Source organism: Pan troglodytes, chromosome 6 (assembly GCF_028858775.2).
Source record: "Pan troglodytes isolate AG18354 chromosome 6, NHGRI_mPanTro3-v2.0_pri, whole genome shotgun sequence".
Classification (NCBI taxonomy): domain Eukaryota; kingdom Metazoa; phylum Chordata; class Mammalia; order Primates; family Hominidae; genus Pan; species Pan troglodytes.
In genome coordinates, this window is record NC_072404.2 from 132387897 (window position 1) to 132409621 (window position 21725).

The following is a 21725-nucleotide window of genomic DNA, read 5'->3' on the forward strand; positions in this document are numbered from 1 at the left end:
ACAGTGTCCATATCTTATTGGAAATAGTAAAGCTTTCAAAAGAGAGCAGTTGTTATGAATCTGTCATCCTCTTACTTCCATCTTTAAAGTTTCAACAGTTCACTCTTTCCTTCTTACCATCCTTGTGTTTTCAGAATGCTATCACCAGTCAGTAGCAGTGTAACATGACTACCTATTCTGAATGGTTTGTACCCTTTCTTAGACTTCAGGAGTTGCTTTCTACTAGTTCAATTGTTGACTCAACAAGCATTGCTAGGCATTAGATGTAACAGCACAATGTTTATTCTTTCTTTATATTTTTATGTCTTTTTATTCACAATTAAAATTTGTATAAGCTTTGCATAATTGCCATTTAAAGTTAATATTTTTCAACAAATGTAAGAACAGAAATATACCTAATTCCTACCAAACTTTTATAATTATTTTAGCCAGTTATTCTGACCCTAACCATATAGAGGCACACCTCGTTTTGATGCACTTTGCTTTATTCTGCCTTGCAGATACTGCACTTCTTATAAATTGAAGGTTTGTGGCAACCCTGCATTGAGCATCTGTCGTGCCATTTTTCCAATGGCACATGCTCACTTCATGTCTCTGACTCACATTTTGGTAATTCTTACAATATTTCAAACCTTTTCATTATTATATCTGTTATGGTGAGCTGTGATCAGTGATCTTTGATGTTAGTATTGTAGTTGTTTTGGGGTGCCGCAAACCACATCCATATAAGACGGAGAGCTTAATTGATAAGTGTGTGTGTTCTGGCTGCTCCATTGACCTACCCTTCTCTAGTTTCTCTCCCTCTCTTTTGACCTTCCTAATCCCTGAGACACAATATTGAAATTAGGCCAATTAATAACCCTACAGTGACTTATAAGTGTTCAAGTGAAAGGAAGAGTCATATGCCTCTCACTTTAAATCAAAAGCTAGAAATGATTAAGCTTAATGATGAAGGCATGTCAACAGCTGACATAGGCCAGAAGCTAGGCCTCTTGTGCCAGTTAGCCAAGATATGAATGCGAGGGAAAAATTCTTGAAGGAAATGTAAAGTGCTACTCCAATGAACACACAAAGGATAACAGAATGAAACAGCTTTATTGCTTATATGGAGAAAGTTAGAGTGGTCTGATAGAAAATCAAACCAGCCATAACATTCCCTTAAGCCGAAGTCTAATTTAGAGCAAGGAACTCTCTTTAATTTCTTCAGGTGTTCTGTGAAGGCTGAGAGAGGTGAGGAAGCTGCAGAGGAACACTTTGAAGCTAGCAGAGGTTGGTTTATTTGGTTTAGTGAAAGAAGCCATCTGCATAGCATAAAAGTGCAAGGTAAAGTACAAGTGTTAATGTAGAAGCTGCAGCAAATTATCAAGAAGGTCTAGCTGAGATACTTGATGAAGGTGGCTACACTCAACAACAGATTTTCAGTGTAGGTGAAAACAGTGTTATATTGGAGGAAGATGCCGTCTAGGCCTTTCATAGCTGGAGAGGAGTCAATGCCTGGCTTCAAAGCTTCACAGGACAGGCTGACTTGTCTTCTTAGGAGCTCATGCTCACATTGCCATGCAACCAGTCTTCAGAATTCTTTTCATTTTACGAAACTGAAGTTCTGTACCCATTAAACAACTCCCCATTTTCTTCTTCCTCCTGCCTCTGGCAATCACCATTCTACTTTCTGTCTCTATGAATTTGAAGTCTATAGTTGCACAGGCACAAATGTCTGTCTCTAGAAACATTTTCCAAGTAATACACTTCACTACATTTTCTCTTAGAATCACCTATATCTGTGTTAAAACTGTAAGAATCTGTGTTAAAATTGTAAGAATGTAGCAGTTGTCTTGATTAGAAATATATTTTCAATAGCCTTTCAAAAAACCAGAGACAAAAAAGCAGAGAGGAAATTATCTGCTTCTTATCTGAAGGCTAATGACAAAAAAAGTCATCCATGTGAACTTTAATAGAAATATGCCGAAACCCTTAATGAGGTAGGTATCATGATCAGCGTAACTCATTACAGAATTGTTGTATTTTAGAGCTAGAAAAAACCGCAGAAATAATTTTAAGTTCTTCATTTCATAAATGAAGTGATACTGTTGTGAAATGTCTAACCAAATTAATTAACTGTGCAGTTAGGATTGTAGTCTGTTTCTTGTTTCTCAAGAATTCCCTTTCAGCAATTGTTGGTGAACAGGGTCAGATTTTCTCAGAAAAACTAGCTATTACTTGTGTTCTACACTATGAGTATGTTTTATAGAAAGTTTTCCTGGCTTATAATATAATTGAAGAGACTTGGAAATCTTAGCCCATGATTTCCATTTTTATATAATCTTCAAGGGCTAGAGATGTATGTGGATTGGAGGTATGTGGTTTTCCTTATCTGGGAAAGTAGTTGACAATTTCTCAGAAATTGAGCATTTATCACCAGTTCTAATGTGATAGGGAATGAGGTATTGTTCACAGTATCATCAGAAATGAAGGGAATTGGGATGAAACTTTTCTTGAATTTCTGACCCTGATGCAATCAGGCAGTTGTTGATGGATTCCATTATCTTCGTGAGTCTTGTCAATGGCAGAGACCTAATTGAAGATTAGAGCTCTTGCAGAGAAAGGTCAAATCAACCACAGTAAATATTGTTGAACAGGGTTTGGCAAACTGTAGCCCATGGGCTGCCTGTTTCTGTGAGATTTATAAGCTAACATTTTTTTTTAACATTTTTAAATCGCTGAAAAATTTTCAAAAGAATATGTCATGATATGTGAACATTACAAGAAATTTAATTTCAAAGTTTATAAATAAAGTTTTATTGGAACATGGCTACATTAATTTGTTTATGTATTGTTTATGACTATTTTTGCACTGAAACAATAGAGTAGTTGTGACAGAGAACAGATGGTCCCACAAAATCTAAACTGTTTACTATTTGGCCCTTTATAAAAAGGATTTGCCAGCTCCTGCTAGAAAACATTGAGAATGATTTGTTTTGGAGTACCATGGAAATTTGTGATCTTCTTTGCTTACCTAGAACTGCAGCTGTATGCTACAGCTAAGAAATTCCTTAAAGAACTTCTCCACTTTTTTTTTTTTTTTTTGGCCTCTGGGACAACCCACACTAGTCCATTCATGACTATTTTTTATGACTTTCTTTGCTTATTTTCCAGTGGTTCCTTTTGCCAATCATGTGAACAGACCAAAACCACACAGGAAGGTCTGTGGTTTGCCTAAAGAAGCTTTTCTACAGAGGGATATGTCTGGCTTGGGTACCTCCCTGTTTCTTGTACAAACCTATAGTTTGATTCTGATCATTACACTAGAGCTTTGATTCAAATGTATATAAAATGACCATCACTGACAAGATGTAAAATGAATAAGCATATTTATTGTTGGATTCATATTTGTAGGACGAAAATCTTAATCTTTCTTATTTTTATCAGGCATTTTAGTAACTTTAGTAATGTTTCTCATGACTGCTAATTATACATCAAGATTAATTGCTATATTTTTTTTATTGGCTAACCTTAAACACATAAACCCAATGTCCTTTTTTATAGTCATCTTCTGATAGAGTTAAAACATCAGTGATTGGGAGACCACACAACACCTCTTATAAAAGTTATTTACCTCCTTTTTCCAGCTGTGGTTACTTGATTTTAGTCCTCTTGAGGCCACTGTAAGAAGGGAGTGGCCCTACAACCATGTAAGAGATCTGTGCTTTGCAGCCACTGAGAACCGGGGATCCTGCCACTATTGCCACCATCCTTTTAAAGCATAACAACAAACAGGTGTTGTGTATCCAGAAAGAGCCCTTATCTGAAGGTTTGGAGTTTGGTTAAGCAGATCTTTTATTATGTTTTACTCATGCCTTTGGTCATAATTATGCTTTTGTGCTCAATAAGGATGATTGTTATCTGTGAAAGTAAGTGACAATTTCTCAGAACCATTGCCTTGGTTCTAGGTTCTAGGTAGCTAGTAACTAGTTTGGTTAGTGCCATGGAGAATGTGGAGCACTGGTCTGGGTCATGATATTGAGTTGAGTAGCTGGATTCTCTCCTCACTTCATAGGGTAGTTCTTTTATCTGGTTAGTGCTAGATGCTCATCTGTCTTAGCATACTTAAATTTTGAGGTCTTGGGAGTAGAGCCCAGTAATGGGAGGAGCTGGGCATACGCTCTAGGAATCTTCTGCATCCAGATAATCCTTTTTTTAGTGGAGTCTTCTCACATTTTGGGATAGGCCATGAGGTAGACTTGGGGCTCAGTAAGCAAAGCCAATGAGGATGACAAAACATGAAAAGGAAATGCTGATGCAGATGCAGGCTGGAGTGGGTGGTAAGAAGCCTGGGAGAGCAGCAAGATGAGATATCTTAGATAATGTTTGTTCTGACTTAGTAATAAGGTGAAATTGGGATGTGACATAACCTTAAGGCATTTTGACTTAGCTCTCACATGTTGGTGAGAATTGAGACTAGAGGGAAAACCCCCTATTTTCATTTCTGAAATGCAGAAAAATAGAGTGAACATTTATAATCCAACCCTGGTATTTTAAAACATGTGTAATAACAAAGTCGGTTATTGTATAATTTGGAAATGCGATGTAAGATATTATGATAAAGCTGTGATTTTCTGATTTAAGAGGGAAGAGTGAAGTGGAAGCCATGCTCGTTCTCCTCCTCTGAGGAGGGTAGAGGACCGTGGACTCGCGTGGCAGGCACTAGTCCAGGGAGGGAAGCCATGAAAGAGAAAGAGAGGAGAGCTATGTCTCAGCCCCTGAGCTGTCCTCTATGAAAAGCTTCACACTCTGTGTCCAGCTGTCTCAATCAAGTCCTGGAAGAATGGTCTCCTTCAGAAGCTTTATTGCTGGCACCCAGGCCACGTTGTCCTAAGAGGTGTGACCCACCAGGTCATGACCCATGAACCCTCTAGTAGGCAGATCCTCCAACAGTTTAAGTATTTTGTGTGTGTGTGTGTGTTAATGTGTGTGTGTGTATCTGTCTACTTACCACCAGGCTGAGTTACTGGGGGTCTGCCTAGAAAGGAACAGTGTCCCTGTAAACAGGAGGAGGCTCCCCAGAACATCAGCATCCAACATAAACACTCTGAATTAGGACAATACATCCTGGCTCCTTTGAGGAGGGGCTGTTCCCAAAGCCCTGGCAGGATAGAAGAGGGGATAGTGGGGGCTAGAAAAGGAGTAGGTATCAGCAGGAGTTACTTGAGTTTTCTCCTCTGACTGTAATTGGTTTAAAGTAGAGTCCAAGATTATTAAAGTTGGACTAGATCTTAGGGATTTTCCAGTTCCACCTCCTCATTTTACCAGTGAAGGAACAGATACATACAGGGGTTCTAGAATTTATCTTAGATCAGAGAGGTAATGAGTGGCCGTGTTGGCTAGACTCCAGGTCTCTTGATTCAGTAATGATTCTTTCTCCAACCTGGATCATGAAGGGTTAAATTGTAGCAGGACTCTGGGATGGGACTCAGGGGTGCCGAATGCTGTAAGTACAACCCACTGCTGTCTCAGGAAGTTGTGGTTAGGATAGTGGTCCCTAGAACAGGTGACCCGAGAAGAACTTCTGACTTAGGTGAACGTTACACGTTTTGGAGAGGACTATCATGTGATTGTTTGGGAAGGGGGCATCTAGGCATATCAGCAAGTCTCACTTGCTGAGAGTGAGATGGAGATAGAGAAAATTCTTTGAGAGGTGGGTGGAGGGATCTAGTTGAAGGCTCTCCTGTTGAGCTTTGAATTTATAGTCAGTGTTTATAGAGTCTAGGCAAGTAGTATCTACTGTGACATTTAGAGAACTGAAAAGTAGAGTGGGATTTAGTGGTTACTGAGTGTGCCTTGGGTAGGACAGTTCCTTTTATGGTTGTAGCTTTCTGCACTTGAGTACTTATTTCTGCTTTACTGGCTAATGCCACTCTCATTTTAAGCTATCACAATGACTAAACATTATCCCTTTCATTCTGATTCTCTGTTCAATTTTTTCATATGTTGGAATTGAACATAGAATATAAAAAGAATTTTTATGAATTCGGAACTGAACTGTTTGGCCCACTGTAGATTTGGTTTTATTGGAAAGAACCTAGTTTTTTGAAATGTTTTTTTTTTTTTTTTTTGGCTTCCATATGATCACCTACTCTACACAGGCAGTATCGTGTACTGGTTAAGCACAAGGATTCTGAGCTAGAGGCTACTCCAGTTGAATCCTGGCTCTGATCTTAGATAAGTTATTTATCCTCCATGCCTCAGTTCTTCATCTATAAAATGGGAATAATACCTCCTAGGGTCGTTTTAAGGGTTAAATAGGTTACTACATGAATTAGAACAATGCCTGGTACACACAAAGTGCTATTTACATATTAGCTGTTAATACATTACAAGCATTGATCTAGGCCTTTTGTCAATTTATAAGTAAACCAAGGCTCAGAGAGGTTTAAAAACTTGCTTAATTAAGATAATCTATCTAGTAAGTAAGTAAACCAAGGCTCAGAGAGGTTTAAAAACTTGCTTAATTAGGATAATCTATCTAGTAAGTGGCTAAGATGGGAGTTGAATCTTCTCTGACTAAACTTGGCTTTTCTGTCTGTTAAGCCTGGCTTTTAACCCCTCTGCTGGATTTCTGAGGTATGGCAAATCACTTAACTGTAAGTAGGTTGTAGGTTTTATATCTATCTACTCATCTGTCCATCGGTCTTAATACTTTCTAATTTAGATATTTCATTATGTTTTCATTCCGTTAATAAAATGCATTTCCTTAAAATATCTGTCTCTTAAGAATTATAAAATATACAGCATAAAAATAAAAAGTCTTAAAATAATGCTACTCAGATAATTAGATAAGTGCTTTAAAAATCCATGCTAACTACTAAATTGTGAAAAGCATAAAATGTTATTCCAGGTAATATTTGATAATGGCAGTCAGCGTTTCCACACACTTGTAAGTTTTGTGTAAATGTAGGTAGTTATTATCAGGCATTTTGAGCTTACTATTTTAAAACAATCATAACATTAATGTTCTAACCATTTGCACATCTTAATTATCAGGAAGAAATTATATCAAATTGTTACAACTTGTGGAAGGCTTCCCAATTTGCACCCTAGGTTAAGATAAAGAGAATTAAGGCCTAATAAATGAGATAGGCTCACTTAGCAACAGTGACAGGTGAGGTTGATGAGAATTAACAGCTTTTGACTGTAGCAGATTGGTGGTATAATGAGCTCTGCTTATGGTAAGGAAGCACTGATTAGACGACTGAGTGAAATGGTACTTTCTTATATATTTTATAAAATTATTGGAGATGGCTGGGCGAGGTGGCTCACGCCTATAATCCCAACACTTTGAGAGGCTGAGGCGGGCGGATAACCTAAGGTTAGGAGTTCGAGATCAGCCTAGCCAATGTGGCGAAACCCCATTTCTACTAAAAATACAAAAATTAGCTGGGCGTGGTGTTGCATGCCTGTAGTCCCAGCTACTCTATTCAGGAGGCTGAGGCAGGAGAATTGCTTGAACCCAGGAGGCAGAGGCTGCAGTGAGCCGAGATCACGCCACTGCACTCCAGCCTGAGCGACAGAGTGAGACTCCGTCAAAAATAAATAAAAATAAGTAAATAAAATTATTGGAGAGATCTGTTAAGTGATAATAGTAATCCTAGAATTTGTAGAATTTGTATTACGCACTTTTGATATTATACTGAAAATTCAAAATCACATTTTATAGGATTGTCAACTTTATAATTTCTTTTGGAGAAACCTGTTCAGTGGAAAGGAAAGTAGCAAAAGCAAAACCAAACACCCCACTACTCCAGCAAAAGCATTCTAAACAGTTAGTACCTCATCTTCTTCAAAGTGGTTGTAATTTGGTAGTGGTGGAGGGTGGGGGTTGGAAATTGTCCAACCATTCAGGTTGCTTACAAAAAAAGATAAAAAAAAAGTAAAAATTAATTTATGTTTTGTCTTTTGGCAAGGTAAATAATTGTATCAAGATGAAGTAGCCATTGTTAAAGTTTATTTAAAGTATAAGCTAGGATATGCTCAAGATTGAAACAATTGGCAATGGAGGAAAAAGATGGCTCAGGGTATGTGGCAATGTGACATTAAAGATTACATCAGATAGAGTGTGTCTCAGTAATGACCATATGTCCTTTCCAGCTGATGTCTATTTTAGGACTTGGATAAATGAGTTGGAGGTCTTAGATATGCTATAAAGGATTGTTCTTGCATCACCTTTGTTAGGTTTGTTTTCAAATTAGTCAAATGTATTTCAAATGGACAAATGGATAAAATATGCATATGTACTATCAAATGAATGAATGTAATGACAAAATTGAGACAAAAATTTGGACGCTGATTCCTTTCAGGTTATGTGGCTTCATTCATATCATTGAGTACTAGGAAGAAGTATGGATATCTTGTGTCCTTTTCACTTACAGGAATAAAATAATTTATTTTTTCTCTTATTTAGAGTTTTAACCTAAAACCAAAATTTAGTTTTAACTGAATAATTAATACAGGAGGGAAATGGGAGTAAATAACAGTTATTTTCTGAGAGACATTTCTAAGGACGACTTTAAAAGACCAGGCAAAGGAGAGCAGAGCCCAGCCGTTGCCGCTTGAGAGAGATAAGCAGAAGTGTGGGTGTGCTTCATGTCACATGGCAGGAGGCTTCCCCAGAACGGTTCGTCAGTCCAGGGAGCCGTTTCATTTTCTGGCTGATAGAGTTGTACTTGGAAAATACTCAGTTTCCTGCTTACTGCTTCATTATGGATTATACAGGTAAAATTAAATGTTAAATATTTTCCGGTTATGTAGAATTACTTTAAAAATCATATTTTGAATTTATATTTTAAAAACTATATTGATTGTGTGAGTACTTTAAAAATATTGTGCATCAGTTTATTCCTGAGTATTGTATGAATTTGTTTTATCCAAATTGTGATTAATTTAGGATAAGTGCTTAAGGGAATTTCTGAGACATACCTTTGTTGTTTCTTCCATTTCAGTTGGATCATACTTAAATGGACTTAAAATAAACTCCAACCCATAGTTAATCCACATTTCTCCCCTCTTAGGCCAGAGGATTTAAAGTACAAACATCTGAGTTCAGATTATTCCACACAGGGAATAAAATATGTACACAGTCTACAGAGAGTTTCTGTTATTGTGGTGGTGGTTTTGTGCTTGTGTATGGCTCTTTTAGATGGTGTTAATGTAATGAAGTGAATTGGAGAATTTCAGTTTTTATCCTAAATTTTCTGAGTATAAATGTGCCCAGATTTTTCTGACCTTTTCTGACCTTTCTAACCTTTTCCTTTTTTAAATTGCATGGACTTGTTTCTCAATTTCTAGTTTCACTGAAAGGTAAATTGGTACATGTTTAGAAATAAGGTTAGATTAACCATGGGTGGTGGTTACTTGATGAGTAAGTGGGCGATTCCCTTACATCTGGTAGGGTAAAGGTGTGGGTGGGAGGTGAAGCAGTGATCAGGTAGGGACATGAGTCTTTGCCCAAAATTTGTGCAACCAATTCAGAATTATATTGCCCTAAATTTGAACTTTTGGGGAATGGCGACATTGTTTGCTGACAGATTGCTTTTAAACTAAAGAACGAAGAATTGGAAAATTTTTTTTCTAGGGCAGAGAGAGGCCACTTTTCATACCCAGTGTAATATAAATTCCAGTGTGCATCCGGATTGAACTCTACTTACACATTATCTATAAATTATAACTGTAGGTGGATCTTTGGCAAGACAGTTAATTACAGTGTGCAAATAAAAGTTTTGTGAAATTGCTCATTTAAAATATAGCTTTTAGGAGCTTGCTATTTAAAGGATTTCTGTGGTAGATACTTTTTGAAGGTAAAACATTTTAAAGCAATTAATTGCCCCAAAAGATTTGTTTTATAAATCTTTAGTATTCTATGTTAGGGTTTCTTTAAAGCAAGTATACCTGTATCTGTGTCTTGTGTGTGCATTTTGATTTTCTTTTCCTTATAAGATTAGCATGCCAGAATTTTTGTTCCAGGGCTCTGAAATGAAATGCACCCACCTTTTTAGAAGGTTCGCTTTATGTGTGGTACTACATTGAAGCAGGAAGGAACACATTTTAGCCATATGCAGAGAAATCAAATTTGTAAAATCCTACCACAGAGCTTTACTATGAGTATGCTTTTAGTTATAAATTTATACCTCCTCCCACAAAGAACACCATCATTGAAGAATTCTTTCATTTTCTATAGTTCGTATATTGCCATTAAAACATTTGTTGTTCTTAAGTAATACTTTATATATGTATAATTGATAGTTTAAGATGTACAGCCTTAACATTCTAAATAGACATCAAGAGAATCCTAAGAAACTAAGAACTTTAGTGTGAACAAAGGAGGTGACTTTAAGGAAATTCACATGGCACTTTCAAATTTAGTTGTGTGTGCTGTAGAGAAAAAAATATGGTTTAAGTTCTTACCACATTAATAAATACATTAATTAAATTACCTGTCTGATGTGGTGAGAAGCCCTTTTGACTGTTGTCTTTCATAGTGATTTTTATAAACATTTACACATTCATTGCAAAGATAGCTGTATTTAATCTATTAAACTTTGAAGAGAACAACTCATGTTTTCAGTTCATGGCAGAGTGATTTTTTTGTATTAGAAAACAGCATTTATTTTGCTTTCAGCACAATCACTTTTGTACTAATGGCATCATTATAGCACTGAAGGGGATATCTTTCAAAACTGATATTTGATGATTCAAGAATAGATTTATTATTAAAATAATTTAAGGGGCCCAAAACACTTCTATTAAGGCCTCTGCATGAAACACTCTTCCTTCCACGTGGTTTTCAGTCTAACCATGTGGTTTTTTCAGGTCTTGTTGAAATGTCACCATTTTAGAGTGGCCTTTCCTGATAATTTTACCTAAAATAACCGTCTCATTCAATTACTCCTTATCCTCTAATTCCTCTTTATCTTTGTTCATCACATATACCATCACTTGATACGTCACGTGTTTGTTTCTCTGTCTCACTCACTAAGATACAAGCTTCATAGGGGGAGGGACTCTGTTCATGGCTGATGCCTAGAGTGTAGAACAGTAAGCTCCCAGAAAATAGTTGTTGACTGAATGCTTGATAGGCTTTCCTTTAAAAGTGACTATTGACTGACTTTAAGATTTTCGCTATAATTGTTCTTTGTCAATAGCATTCTCATTTAATGATTATTATTTTGACCACTAAACTATTTTGAATGTTTTCCTTCCTTTCGTTGCTAACTTTATCTAGAAATTAACAGCACTGTCTTTACTGTGAAGGAAGGGCAAGGTTGCAGGCAGGGGTATTCAGACAGAGTGGTTAAGCCAAAGATCACTTTGGGTTTGGATTGTATTATATGACTTTTTTTTTTTGGAGGGGGGTTAGTAAGGGATATCAGATCAGTTTTATTCATCCTTCATTTTTCTTCATTACATTTTCTTTAGACAACATATTAAACTTTGTGTTCCTTCTCTGAGCTGACTAGAGGAGAGAACTGGAATGAACTAAACTTTTGGAATCACTTTGGTCAAAGATGGGTCTTCAACAATGTGGATCCAAACGTTCTAAAGTGGTTAGAAATGCCTCAGGCCTCCACATAACAGAAATCTTCATAGGAGTCAGAGGGTGTGATTTGTGTCCGGTTTTCCTGGCAAGTGAGATGCCTAATGTTTTTAGCATACTGATCCTGTTACAGTTGTCTAAAAAGTAGACTTAAAAAAATCACAGCCTTTAACTCTTAGAAGCCTGTGCCAAGAAGTAAATATAGGCCCTCAGAAAAATGCATTTTCATACACATATACACACCCTCTCATGTATGAGCCAACAAAAGGAGCAACATAAATGAGTCGGCAAAGCAGTTATTACATGTAGACTATGGCCTCTGTTTGAAAATATCTCTAACCCAGGGGCCATTTTCTCATTCTCTTTTCCCTCTTGCCTTTCTGATGGCCACATCCATCCACTATTTGAGTGACTATTTATGTGACAACATCTCATATGCAATTTAAAATAGATCTTATGTAAGACAATATTCTGGCTTTAAGGTTCCACCCTTTTGAACTGTATTATCCTTTCCCACTTCCTACAGTTACATTTCAACATCATTATTGATATTCCCCCTTGGTTGTTGATGTGACTGTTTTTGAAGGTATACATTTTTATTAATTCCTGCAATTTTCTGTGATTTTTTTTTTCTGTCTCTGATGACCTTTCTCTTTTAAGGATTTTTTTTCCTTCACGTTTTGAGTTGGTTTCTATTTTCCCTACATTTCAGTTAAATCCTTAAATATAATTTTGCTGATTATTTATTCATTGTTCAAGAAAGAGGCATTATCGTAGTGTGCTTAAGAGCATTGCTTTGGATCCAGACTCCTGAGTTTGAAGCCCAGTATATCATTCACCACCTGTGTGACCTCGACAAAGTATTTAACCATTTGTCAAATGTGGATAAAAGTGGTATATACCTTGTAGGGTTATTATGAAGATTAAATGGGTTTATACATGTAAAGGACCCAGGATAGTGCCTGGCACATAGTAAACACTCAGTAAATATTAGCTATTGTTATTCTTTCCCGCAACAGATGATTTGTTCTTTATCTTATGTAGCATCATCAAATCAAATGTTCTTCTTAATGGCTCAGCATTTTTAGTAAGCTAAAGATCAAGTTACCCTGAATAAACTGTGGTACATTCATACAGTGGAATCTTATGCAGTCTTTAAAAGGATGAGGTAGATCCTACATATACTGACGAGAAAAAGTACTAATGATATTTTTAGATGTTAAAGTAATATGTGGTTCCACTTTCACAGCAGAATTTAATATTTAAAAACTGTATTGAGATCAAGACATGTCTTTGTGAACACAAGAAATTAATTAGAAAAGGTATATACCTTGGGTGAATGGGTGGAGAGGAGACTTGAACTATTGAACTTTCTACTATATATGATTTTAAAAGTGTGGGATTGTGGGGTTACGTATATATGTATATATATTTACTTTTTGTGCATTTCAGTATTTTAAAAACATAACAAAACTCTTTTTTTGGCTTGTGTTGGATAGCTAATGAAAGTTCATATGCTTCTAGTACTTTTTCTTTAAAAACAGATTTATAAGAATATGGTAATACAGGAAGACATTTTTTGTTCCAGTGAGTCAAGAGATAAAATATTTTCAATTATTTCTTTGTGTGGGTAGATCAAAAAGAAATGGGTTGGTCACAAATGCTTACTCATACAGAGGTATACACAGGTGTGTGCACACAGTCTTAAAATGACTGAGTTGCTCTGGAAAATGACAGAAATTCATGTAAGGCACGATGAAGAAATAGGAGAAATACATGTATGTAAATATATTCCTAGAGCAGCGTTTTTCACATTTGAATAATAGTTGCAAAATAGCTAGTAATGGAATTGCCTGCATTTGAGTACTCACTGTGTGCCAAGCAGTGTTCTAAGTACTTAAGATTACTATTTTACTGTTACATTTGTATGTATTTATGTGCCTAGAATATATGTGTAATAGTATACATATTTTCACATACTTGTGATTGAGTGTACAATCCTTGATCTGTCAATCTACCATAAGCTTCGAGAAAATAACGATGAACTCTTCTGTAATTACTTCTAAAGGCAGATAATGTTTCTCATTTCTGATATTCTTAATTCCCTTGAAAAGTTCTTTCTATATGCTGCGCAAAACCAAGAAGACTGATATGCATGATGTCTTTGTGGTTAATTGCTATAAAGCCAATATTTAAATTTCTTTGAGTCCTCTTTTACTGCCTGGTATCATGGGATGAAGAGCTGCGCAGGAGGGGAATGTATACGTGGCTCTCGGTCTTGTGCATTTTGTGACAAAGGAATTCCCCTTTCAATCACGCTGCTCTCCTGGAGCCCCTGGAGCCTCTGGCTCAAGCGGCGCAGTCGGTCTGTGCAGTGTCCCTGACGTCATCCAGCGTATGCATAAGCCCTGCTATTGTCTTACTGCTACAGCAGGGCTGGGGATTGCAGTATCCGCTGTTGCTGCTGCTCCCAGTCCTGCCCCTGCTGCTACCTAGTCCAGCCTCACTGCATCCCAGAAGAGCCACGTCGGCCTTCATTTGCCTAGTGGATTTTCAAAAGCAGCTCTTCGGTTTTTGGTGCTGTTAAGAGACCTTGCATTTCAATCACACGGGAGAAAACTGAAGCTCGTAACAGGAGAATCTGGCAGCTGGACACAGCTTGGACTGCATTGTCTGGCTTCATGACCCCTGCTGTGTAGCCGGCTCATCTCTTCACTCTCACATGTACACTCTCCTCGCTTTTCTTTCTTTTTTGTTTCCCTTTTCTTTCTTCTAATTTTTAAAAAGCAGCCTCTGGAGCCAGCCATGTTTGGCACTGAATCTTCATGTAAGTAAATGGATCCCACTTCTCTGCTATTTAGAAATCTGCTTGCTGTCATGGTTTCATTGGCTTAGAGTTCATATCACTTTGCCTTAGGTCATTAACAGCCTTTGTATTTTGGCTCTAATTACAAAGGAATTGGTCTCAGGGAAGGAACTCCCCTTAACTGGGTTATTCATCCTTAAGGCCAGGGATGTCAATGTGTCAAAACCAGGCCTCTAAGAGGGAGGTAGGAAAACCAGAATCCATACAGCCACCCTAGAATGTGTTAATTGATGGGATCAGGCCTGTCACTGATCTATTGTTGTAGGCTCCGTAATGGTGCTTAAACCTTAAAATAGATACTGGGAGGATCTGAGATGATAGTGTTTATTAGAAACGAAAGAAAGGCTTACATTTTTTCATCTAAAGAGATAAATAGTTATCATTATATACTCTTCTTCCATGTTTTTACAAAAACATAGACATTATAGGTAGATTCTGAATGAATAAGAAATCGCTTTATTTTTGAGGATGGATTTTTTTTTTTTTTTCCCACAGTGGCTTCAATTTTGATATGCTGGCTAACATCACAGTCCAGCAGGATCATATCTTTTTAAAAACTTATACAATGAAATTGCTTTGGTGCAGAGAAGGCCCTGCACAATGGGCCAGGCAGGACAGCAGTTGTAGACAGCTACAATGGATATTTTAAAAATTATAACCAAACTATGTGAGGATTATTTAATGTTGATATAGAAATATAACGTCAATGCAGTTGTACAGGCTCTGCAGAATATTTTGTCATTGTCTATTAGCAAAAATGACAGTTAAGAATTTCTAAAAGAGATAAGAATTTCTAAAGAGACTTTCAACCTGCTGGCTAGAGCATTAAATATTGGCAAGCCACTATCTTTGCTAGGGAGAAGAGGTTTAGGGGAGGAATTTAGGAAACTGATTTCTTACGAACTTGTAATTTGACCTTTGTTTTCTGATCTCAGGTGATCAGTGTGACTGTTTGTGCATAGCTGATTATTGCAGAATAGTAGCATTTCGAGAGAGCTAATAATCCTCAGTTCTTTTGTTTCTTGATTGGCTTTTTAAAAAGGTTAATTACTTTTGTTTCACTGTAGAAGCTTCTCATCTCAGACTACCACATTGCCTAATCAAAGTTGTGTTAGAATAATAGTGACAGGTAATGTCCCATTCAGCATGTGACAGTATTATTTCCTAATAATTTAGGCATTATTTTTTAATTCACTTAATGGTGCATTTAGAATTGGTTATCTAAGAAATAGAAATAAATCACTAAGTGTCAAAGACCGTCCAGTTTCATTTCAGTCATGGAATTTTGCTTATGCAGGAGCCTAGGTATGGACAGAAATAATTATATACTAAAGGAAAATTAGACCTGTTACTTGGTTTAGCCAAAAATGGAAGTTAAAACTCAGTGCAGAAGTCTTTGGTTCTTGGACTAGGGACTCTAACATTGTCTGCTCAGTGTTACCAAGCAGACGCATAGCCTTTCCTGATCATCAAACCTGATCTTTTGATAATATCACCTATGCGCTGTAATGGTATGTGTGAAAACTGCTGGTTGCTTGTGGCCTCCGTAGCTGCTAAATTACTGAAGAGAATAGAATATCCTTCAGAAGACAGAATACTATCATACAGGTTTTTAGCATTTTTTGTCTTTCATGAGTGTTAAGCTCTGTTTCTTGCTTATAGGTAGATTCGTACTGTCAGTGGATATCGTGTTGAAAATGAATTGCCTTCTTTGGCACGTGTATACATATGTAACAAACCTGCACATTCTGCACATGTACCCCAGAACTTAAAGTATAATAATAATAAAAAAAGAAGATACCCTAAGTCTGCATTCAGTGTTAGGACAAGTGTATTTTCTTTGTGTTCTGAGACATAGCTTTCTTGGCCTTTGATGTCAACCTTTTGGAGGCTATTTTTTAGGTTTGAAACTATATTTAAAATATTCAGGAAAATAGTCGCATTTGAAATTCCAATTAGTTCAAAAGGGATCTCCCAAACCATCTAGGGTGTTCTTACTAAATTATCATAAGAAATACTTGTTTAACTATCTATTCTGTATACAGTACTGTGGTAGATCCTGGTAAGGGTTAATTTTTTTAACTTATTCTGATTTCGTGATTCTTACCCTTGATTATGGTTGCAGTGCCTTACTTGTATAGGATGCTTTTACTTTTTAAATTGAGGTATGATTTACATGCAGTAAAATGCTTAAGTCTAGGTGTGCAGCTCAGTGAATTTTTGCCCATGTTTATACCCATAGAACTCTACTCAGCTCAAAATACAGAACATTTCCATTTCCCCTGGAAGTTCTCTTGTGGCCTTTCCCAGTCAATATTATTTCCCCTCTTCATGAAAAGGTAACCACTATTCTGACTTCTGATGCCATAGATTCATGTTGTAAGTGGCTCTTTTAAACTTTCTTTATCTCCCGCTTGCTCTTTGCCTGTAAGAGAAGGAAGTGTCTTCATTTTCAAATATTGTATTGATTAAGTTGATTTTATCTTTCAGACCTTTGGGGTCAGAAATTTGCAGTAGCCTGGATATCACATTATAATACATTCTGTCTTACTGAAATAATATTGTTTTAAATACTTGCACCCTTCCTCACCAAAAAAACAGACAAAAAAAGCCTTTAAAATACCAAAAAATTTATGTGGAAGAGTAAACGCTAGTTCTTCAAAGTTAAAGACTTACACAGCTATGGCAATAGAATTAATAAATGCTCTTTTATGCCTGACACTGCTTTCATCAATATCTCCAATGATACTAGTCTCATCTCTTTGACTTAGTGAATCTGAATCTCCCACAGTTGTGCAGATTGGCCACAGTCAATCTATTTTGGGCTCACTTTGAAATGGGTGTTCTATAGTATGTGTAGACTAATCATCACAAAGCAGGAAGTATAGCTTCTGTAACTCCATTTATTACCATCTTGATGTATTTCACTGAGCTTTTCCTTTACTAAAATTTCCCATGTCTAAAAATGGGAGTAGTGTGTCTGCTCTTTAACTGCTTTGAAGATATACAGTTTTAGTTTCTGTGGTCAGAATACTTTAGGTGTAAGAAGAAAGTACTATCAAGTTTTGTTGAGGAAGGTGATAATTAAAATGTATATTTGGAGTTCTTAATTTGATTTTATATATATATATAGTGTGTGTGCGTGTGTGTGTGTGTGACGGAGTCTCACCCTGTTGCTCTGTGGCCCAGGCTGGAGTGCAGTGGCACAATCTTGGCTCACTGCAACCTCTGCCTCCTGGGTTCAAGTGATTCACCTGCCTCAGCCTCCCGAGTAGCTGGGACTACAGGCATGTGCCATGACACCCAGCTAATTTTTGTATTTTTGTTCAGTAGGGATGCAGTTTCACCATGTTGGCCAGGCTGGTCCTGAACCCTTGACCGCAGGTGATCCTCCCGCCTCAGCCTCCCAAAGTGCTGGGATTATAGGTGTGAGCCACCACACCTGGCTGATTTAATGATATATTTTAAAATAAATTGATTAAATTCTTCAAAATTAAACAATTTTTCTCTTAAAATTTTATAAGAGGAGAAAATATTTTTAGGAGGAAGGGAGAAAAAATGTCATCCTTTCTTTTTGTGGAATAAATGGTTTTGAGGAAAACTGATTTTGCACTGCTGACATCTGGTTACATCCTCCTTGATAAAGCCAGTTATTCTTCAAAGAGTAGATACTTTAAGTATGATGAATTATTTAATTAGCATTTATTGGGCTCAGTCCTCCTCTTGTCTCCTCTCCCATGTTTTGCTTTTTCAATTCTCAAGGGTACCACTTAAGAAGTATTGTGGTGGGAATTGTGCCCTGGTCTAACACATTAATGCATCTTCCAAAGCACCTACCTTATTAGTTCAGTGAAGAGAGCAACACCTTACTTGCTGAGAAACAGAGTGTCCCTGGGGCAAATAGCATTATTTTATCCTTCTTCCAAAATTTTTTGTATAGTTATAATAATTAAAAAGAACATCTAGAGCATCTGTGGAGGGGGAAAATGAATCACCAGAGAACCAACAAAGCTTTAGTAGGATCCCCCAACCTGAGCTTAGTGGAGATGAGAAACTAGTGGATGGCTGTGTCAGGGGATCAGGAGTCCTCTTTAGCTCTGGTGTGTCTGGTCCACACATACTCCCTGCCATTCCCTGGATAGCTACATCACCTGGGGTGGGCAGCCAGATGCTGGCAATAATTTGGGATACAGTTTGATACCCCACGTGATTTGTCTTTGATGGGCACCAAAAGTTCAGTTGCTGCTTTTGGTTTTCATTACTGATGAGTGCATTAAGTTGAAACTGACAGCTTCTCAGTTTTAATAGGGAGTGTGGTACCATGTTACCAAGAACTAGATAATTTTCTGAAATTTTGAGCCATTGTGTGAGAGGTAGTCAAATGAATAATACTCTAGCAATATTAAGTCATCAAGATACTGTAGTTAAACAGACATCTCTTTGATAAAAAAAAGTGAGTTGTACTCTTTTATGTGCATCTCAGGCCATTCTTGGTAACTGGTCACATGTGAGATTAAACTTGGGCCTGTTGTTTTGGTGTGTAATTTCTGTGAATTGGCTGAGATTTGAATAGTAACTATGGTCATTCAAAAATGGCTGTTCACATTTGGACCATTTCTCAAAATAAGCATCTAATTATTACTGAATCATTGTGTCAGAGACTGCTGTTTTTGCTGTTAGTATGTTTGGCATTTTAGTACTCTATTTGGTTTTCCTTTTTATTATTATTTGTCATATGAAACTAGGTAATTTAGGAACATGAGCCATTTTCCTTTCCCATTAATAACTTTAATCTGGTTATTAGATTTAGCTGCATCGGATTTTAGATGCTTTCATCTTAAAACAAAAATAGAAATACTTAAGTATGTGCACAAAAACCCACCTCTAAGTCTGCACTTAGAGCATTGAATGTAAAAGAAAAATATTGCATGACATTAGATAAGTAGAAAACCACAGACTGCTGAAGTCACAAACATGGAAAAATAATTATGGATTATAGGCATTATACTGGAACATAGTCATACAGGAGCTTGAAAAAGTAAAGCTCATATAATGTATTTGACTCATCTTACCATATCACTTTTTCTTTTTTTCTGATAACACACATTCTGATGTGAAATTTCCGTTTGAGTTCCTTGGCTGTTAGTAGTTGACATTGTAATTTTTAGTATCAAGATAATATTTTAAAGTAAATAAGGAAATTTTTTTCTTCTGCATATTTATATACTAGTACAGAAATGGAGTAAAAATATGCAGTGGTTATTTTTAAATCCTCAGATTTCTTATTTTCCCTTCAGTATTGGTCTATTTGTTAGTCTGTAGTTTGTTCAGAAAAAAATTACGTGTGAGTCTTCAGTGATTTGTTGTTTTCATTGTCACAATGGACCAGATTCATATCCTGTATAAACTGTGGGGAGTCTATGGGGAAAATTACCGTATATGGAAACTTTCCCCATAGCATCCCCTTGGAGTTACACAGGATGTGAATAGGATTCATTGTTGTTATGGATTCTGAGCTGGAAAAGTCATTGATCATGTGTATTTTTTAAACATTAATAATAGTCACTGCATTAATTTATGTTCAAATACTGTTAAATTTTCAATATGAGACTATATGGACATTACAAATTGTAGAGTCATTTATAGACTATAAATTGTATAGTCGTTTTTTTGTTCCTTTTTTGAAGTGTATTGATATCCTTCCATTTTTTCCTAGTCAGTATAAAGCATGAGTTAACATAATTATTAATGTTTTTAACAAGAAAATGCACAAATGCTATATTATTTAAAAGGTCCCATTTACCGTGCTAGAATAGTAAATAGTAAGATTTTCAATATATTTTATTTGTATTAGTAATTAATTCAGATACTTATGAGCAAAAAAATGAATATGCAATTTAATGCATGTTTAGAAATGGCAGCAACCACATGCCAGATGCAGCAACTAATTGCGGAGACTCTGGCTTTCACTTGCTTGGATTCATATCATGGCTCTACCATGTACTACCAGGGTTTAACCATTTACCGTCTAAGCTTACCGTGTGACTTATCCAATGAACTCTCTGTGTTAGGGGAATTGGCCTTTGGGGGCCTGGATATCTGCCAGGGTAGGGCTTATCAAGGGGCGTTTGTGGAGAGAGAGTCCAGCAGTGGAAAATACTGGCTGAAGAGAGATGTCACTTCTTAAGGCTGGGTGAAGACTGGAAGTTCTATGATGGGAATATTTTAAGGGACCCAATAGGAGGTTTGAGGGGAGGAGACTGTATGAAACTAATGAAATGAAATGGGTCAGGGTTGGCAAATGCCAGATGCCCTGTGGCAAGCATCATTGATTGGTCATGGCACTCTTGCAGGATTAGCATCGGCCACTAAAGGTTGGAATGTTGTCCACTCAGAACACTTCATCAGTGCAAGTGTTTTCCATGTAAGTATGAGTAATAGACACATAAGTATTTAAATAAACATACAAATACTTACCAAATTAAGAATAAAGGGCTGGGCACAGTGGCTCACGCCTGTAATCCCAGCACTTTGGGAGGCCAAGGCAGGTGGATCACAAGGTCAAGAGTTTGAGACCAGCCTGGCCAACATGGTGAAACCCTGTCTCTACTGAAATACAAAAATTAGCCGGGCATGGTGGCACATGCCTGTAGTCCCAGCACTGAGGAGGCTGAGGAAGGAGAATCGCTTGAACCCAGGAGGCAGAGGTTGTGATGAGCCAAGATCACACCACTGCACTCCAGCCTGGGCAACAGAGTGAGACTCCGTCTCAAAAATAAAATAAAATAAAATAAAATAATAAAATAAAATAAAATAAAGTTAAGAATCTTAAGTGTTCCAGAAATGTCTCTCTTTAGACTCTGGGCTGGACATGGTGGCCCATACCTGTAATCTCAGCACTTTGGGAGGCCGAGGCATGAGGATTGTTTGAGCCCAGGAGTTGAAGACAAGCCTGGGTAACAAAGCAAGACCCTGTCTCTAAAATGAATAAGTGATATAAAATAAACACACCAGTCTGTGTCACATTATGGTTCTCAGTAATGTCAATGTGTTAATGATTCAGAGCCACCACTGGGCTCTTCTGAATGAAATTCCTATCAGTTGACGATAAATCCCCAGAGTGTAGCAGGGTACCTAGCATATATCAAGTGCTCATGTTCTTTAAAATTTGAATCTGCTGTGGAGTAAGGTAATATCATTGAAAATATGATGTGTGGGCTTGTAGGGTGTTAATATTGAGTTTAATAAAATTTTCTAGGCCAAGGAGTTTATCAC

At 36.9% G+C, this 21725-nt stretch overlaps 1 protein-coding gene and 1 non-coding gene across 16 annotated transcripts in view; both read left to right on the forward strand.

Annotated features, from left to right (window-relative positions):
- The window catches only part of ST7 (suppression of tumorigenicity 7), a 274150-nt gene that overhangs the window by 52696 nt on the left and 199729 nt on the right, over window positions 1-21725 (forward strand). For 2 of the 15 annotated variants that reach the window (XM_009454034.5, XM_009454036.5), the window contains exon 1: window positions 14001-14411. In XM_009454034.5, coding sequence (XP_009452309.1) covers window positions 14390-14411 — 22 coding nt within the window. In that variant the 5' untranslated portion in view covers window positions 14001-14389. 15 annotated transcript variants of the gene reach the window in all.
- On the forward strand, window positions 13994-14102 carry MIR6132 (microRNA mir-6132). The gene has a single exon (NR_106664.2). It is a non-coding gene; the product is annotated as a microRNA mir-6132 (primary transcript).